Source organism: Palaemon carinicauda, chromosome 5, assembly GCF_036898095.1.
Source record: "Palaemon carinicauda isolate YSFRI2023 chromosome 5, ASM3689809v2, whole genome shotgun sequence".
NCBI lineage: Eukaryota > Metazoa > Arthropoda > Malacostraca > Decapoda > Palaemonidae > Palaemon > Palaemon carinicauda.
This window is the reverse complement of record NC_090729.1, coordinates 145,156,045-145,161,044: the sequence shown is the minus strand read 5'-3', so window position 1 is coordinate 145,161,044 and position 5,000 is coordinate 145,156,045. Positions and strand designations below refer to the sequence as shown.

General features: G+C 38.0%; 1 protein-coding gene across 1 annotated transcript in view; it reads left to right on the top strand.

Moving 5' to 3' along the window:
- Positions 1 to 5,000, top strand: part of LOC137641186 (protein FAM200C-like) — a 16,127-nt gene that overhangs the window by 4,449 nt on the left and 6,678 nt on the right. The window contains exon 3 of the mRNA XM_068373625.1: positions 114 to 245. Coding sequence (XP_068229726.1) covers positions 114 to 245 — 132 coding nt within the window. The remainder of the gene's footprint in view (positions 1 to 113; positions 246 to 5,000) is intronic.

Sequence of the window (5,000 nt, the reverse complement as noted above, 5' to 3'; positions counted from 1 at the left end):
AAGAATCTTGGCAAGGATGAACCTGCCATCCTCACCTCGAGCCTCAAACTGATATCTATTCCTCAAGTTATTATAATTGGGGCATTCGGTCAACAAATGCCTCACTGTTAAAGGTACTAAAAAGTCGTCGCAATACGGTTGGTGTTGGCCCTTCAGCAAAATCTCGGGTGTTACCCGATTATGACCAATACGGAGATGACAAAGAGTCTTCTCCCATTTCCGGGGCATCATCTGATACCTCCATGGTGATATGATATTTTTGTTACCTCTCGCATTTTATTCCCATCCACACTATCCCAGCGCTGTTGCCATTTATTACAAACCAGTAGCAACTCGGATGCAGCATTCTTCGACAGTAAATCTGCCTACTCATTCCCAGATACACCTACATGTGCTGGAACCCAACAATATCGAACTGTTATACCTCTCCGTCCAATAATAAAAAGCCACTCTAAAATCTTTAAAACTAGAGGGTTATTATAATTAAAAACTTCTAAAGCTTGAAGAACACTCCTTGCATCACTAAAAATGGTAAAATTACCCTCCATTTCCAAAGCTATTTTCTCAATAGCAGTAAGTATGATATACAGTTCAGCAGTAAATATGGAAACTGTTACAGGAAGTGCACCTCTACAATTAAAATCATTACTATGAACTCCAAATCCAACGCCAGCATCAGATGCGGAGCCATCAGTATATATAAAAGTCGATCCCCTATGTTCTGCAACATGTTCCATAAAAAGAGACCTGGATTCTAAGTAAGTCATATTCTTCTCAACTCCAATCAAGACTGTTTAATAATTGTTTCACCCGAAAGGCATTAGGTTGAGGAGATTTGGGGTGCAACTCAAAGTATGTTGAAAGCCTTACAAGGCTTGCAGTCTGAAAGGCTGAAGAGTAAGGAGTCTTTGCAATCTAAACCAATACCGAATAATAGAGGACATTCTCCAGCATCAACAAGGAGACTTGTGATAGGTGAGGTTCTAAACACTCCTGTGGAATATCTAATAACAGTATGATGTATAGAATCTAATATTTTTAACCGGTTGGGGTTACTGAGGAGTATATTTCACATCCATAACAAATTTTAGAAGAAATCAGGGCCTTGTATAATTTTAAAATAGTATTGCAGTCTGGCCCCCATGATGTATGGGACAGTACTTTTAAAAGATTCAGAGCCTCAAGACATTTGGCTTTAACAATTTTAGGTGAGAAACCCATGTAAGCCTAAAATCAAATATCAAACCTAAAAATTTAGCTTCACTTGTACATGGGATCCATTGACCTTTGATGTATATATCTGGGTCTGGATGTATTCCCCGGATACGACAGAAATAGACAATTGTAGTTTTACTTGTCGAGAACTTAAATCTGTTCATATCGGCCCACTGGATAATTTTGTCAATAGAGAGTTATTTTTTTCTCTCAACCATTGTCATTCTAGCTCCAGCAAATGATATGGAGAGATCCTCCACAAATAATGTTGCGAGAACATCCCAGGGAATGACTGAGGATATCCCATTAATTGCTGGTGCGAAAAGGGTTACACTAAGCACACTACCCTGAGGAACTCCCTCTTCCTGGAATTTACTTTCTGATAGTTTCCCCCACTCTCACTTGAAAAACTCTATGTGAAAGAAATGACTGAATAAATAGTGGTAGCTCTCCTCTTAATCTTAATTCATGAATTCTTTTAAGTATACCATATCTCCATGTGGTATCATATGCCTTTTCAAGGTAGAAAAAAGACTGTCACATGGTGCTGTTTGGAAGCAAAAACTTCACAAATAGAGGACTCAAGTCATATCAACACATCAGTCGTTGAGTGCATTTTTCTGAATCCACATTGAATGGGTGATAAAATACCCTTCTTTTCAAGGTACCATATCAGTCTTACATTGACCATCTTCTCCACAATTTTACATAAAAAAAGATGTCGATGCAATAGGCCTATAATTTACTGCTAAAAACTTGTCCTTACCGGATTTTAAAAAGGCTAAAATACTGGCTAGTTCCCAAACACTTGGATAACTATGAATATGCCATATTCCATTAATATTTCTTAAAATAAATAACTTTGTATTAAAAGGTATGTGTCTAATCATTGCATATGGAATTCCATCGGGTCCAGGGGCTGTATCGTTACACGTAGAAAATGCAGAATAAAATTCTCATTCAGAAAAAGGAAAATTGTATGACTCTTCCTTTCTTGTTGCGAAATTTAAAACCTTTTTTTCAATGCTCCTATACTGGTGACCAGGAGCTGCTTCACACTTGCATGATACATTTGAAAAATGATCAGCCAGGCATTGCTAACTTCGGTTGCTTAAGCCATAAACTGATCATTTACTCTTAACACTGGTTGTGGGTTTCTGGTGAATTTGCCTGCTATCTTTTTCACTTTCTTCCACACAGATGATGTTGGTGATCTACTGTTAATGGAGGAAACAAATGACACCCAAGACTGGCGCCTAGCTTCTTTCATGGCAGGACAGAACTGTGCTCTACATTTCTTGTATATGACTAAATTCTCCTCGGTATGGCGCCTGAGCAATCATGTTAAAGGCTTTCTTGTGGCTCTGTGCAGGGCAGTTAGTTCTGATGACCACCAGGAGACCAGTCATCGTTTGAATATCCCTGTTGTTTTTGGAATGGAATTGACTCCTGCTATGTGAAGAGTTCCATTGAGTAAGTCTATGCCATCAACAACACTTTCAAACTGTTCTGCATTTCCTTCAATTTCACTTAGCTCCCAAAATCTATCCCAGTCCGCCATATCAAGATTACATCGTGGCGATCTCTGCAAAAGTGGACCTTTGTTGGTGTTTATAAAGATTGGTGCATGATCACTAGTATGCCAATCATCTAATGTTCTCCAATTAAAATTAAAATCGAGAAGACAGTTAGAGCTTGTAACTGATAGGTCAATGCAGGACTAGGTACCTGTCTGAACATGAAAGTGTGTGGGCTCTCCTGTATTAAGGAGTCCGACATCTTCATTCTCCAAAAGTGATGACATAATATTACCCCTTGCATTTGCCAAAACATCACCCCATAAAGGATGTCTACTATTAAGATCTAGTAAAAGAAAAGATTGTGGGAGTTGTTTAATCACCTCTACTATATTATATGAGATGTTACCATTTGTAGGCAAGTAAAGAGAAAAGATTGTGTATTTTCTCCCTATATCAATCTGTACAACCACTGCCTGCAGAGGGGTACAGATAGACAAAGATATTTGGGGAACATCTCGACAAACATACATAAGACTTCCCCCATGGCTCCCAGTTCGTTGATCATATGGTGTCCTATAGCTAGCATACTCTTGAGGACAAGGAGTGTTAGGATCAAGCTTGCTCTCCTGTAGACATACAGTTATAGGGGAGTGCTCACATATGAGGAGCTTAAGTTCTTCATATTTCGCCCTTAAACCCTGGAAATTCCATAGCATAATGGAGGAAAAAACTATGGCTTATTTTTTGAAAGACACCTTGGATGAAGTCTTCCCATTGGCAATATTTGATCTAACAATATTTCCCGGTGGTATCTCTAGAGAGGATCTTGATGTAGTGGGTTTTGTGCTCGTCTTTTTCTTTGTGTCCTTTTGATCTAATTGTTGAGGAGGATGGAGGACCTCAACTTGAATTTTTTATTTATTCAATTTACCTTCGTTAATCAGAAACAGCAGCAGACAAGACATCATATTTATTTGAAGTCGTGACTTTAATGTTTCGTATGGTAGGAGGCTAGAGAGATGGAGGTCTCTCTCTTTTTCGATTAAAAGGTTGTGAGCTGTATGGTTTTTGCACCTTCCTCTCTACAGATTCACTAGGTAAATTTGTTTGAAGTTGAACCTCCATCAGATCTGGCAAGGACACGGCCTGAGAGAAGTTTGTACTCTTGTTTACAATGGGAGTACATGTTTTTTGAATTTGGATCTTAAGGTATCTATTTTAATTTTCCTACAATTTTTGGATATACATTTTCAATGGGACTTCCAACCTCTTTAACAATTTTCATATGTTTCTTTATCTTAGAAGTGAGAATATAATTTTCGTCGGTGTGATTTGGCAAGTTTTTCTTCAGAACCATTGAAAAAGGTTGCCCTGATCTTAACTGTTTTTCAAGAGCTCTTTTACGAGCCCCTCTAAAAGTAACCCTTTCCATGATCCTAATGGCCTGAATTTCTTTAACAAAAATAAACTTAACGCAGCTTTTAAATGTAGCTGGGTGTGCTTCCCCACAATGTATGCAATTTGGATTTTCTATGCATACTCCATGAATATTTTTTTCCACAGTTGGCACAAACAGCTGGATTATTATCTAGTTTTTCCATGCATTTCTGGCTTAAATGGCCATACATTTGGCAATGATAACATTGCAATGGTGAAGGGATATATGGTTTCACCTTCAAAGATAGCCAACAAGCCTTAATAACATTTGGTAATCTGCATTGATCAAATGTTATAATCAAAGTAGCAAGAGGAATACGTTGTTCTCCAACTCTCTTTCTCATTCTGACTACTTTTACTACTCCTTGACTCCTCAGTTCATCCTCAATTTCTTTTTTCTGTATGTCCAGCAATTCTGGAGCATATATCACACCTCTACTCTGGTTAAAAGTGAGGTGCAAAACGTATTTGACACTATGACCATCCAATGTTGTGAGTGTTTTCAGTCTTTTGTCTTGTATTGGGGATAGTGCCTATCAAGAGACTTCTATTTCCCTGGAGAAGAATTTTTGGCTGTCCTCTACATATAGCAACTATTTCCCTGTTGACTTTAAAAACCTTTACACGTTCATGTCTTCCATTTTCAAATTCCATAATAAAAAATTTCTCATAAATCACTACTTCATAGTGACCAGGTAATACTTCTACTTTTCTATATTTTTCTGTACTGTCATCATTTCTCTCTCTCTCTCTCTCTCTCTCTCTCTCTCTCTCTCTCTCTCTCTCTCTCTCTCTCTCTCTCTCTCTCTCTCTCTCTTCTTCTCTAGT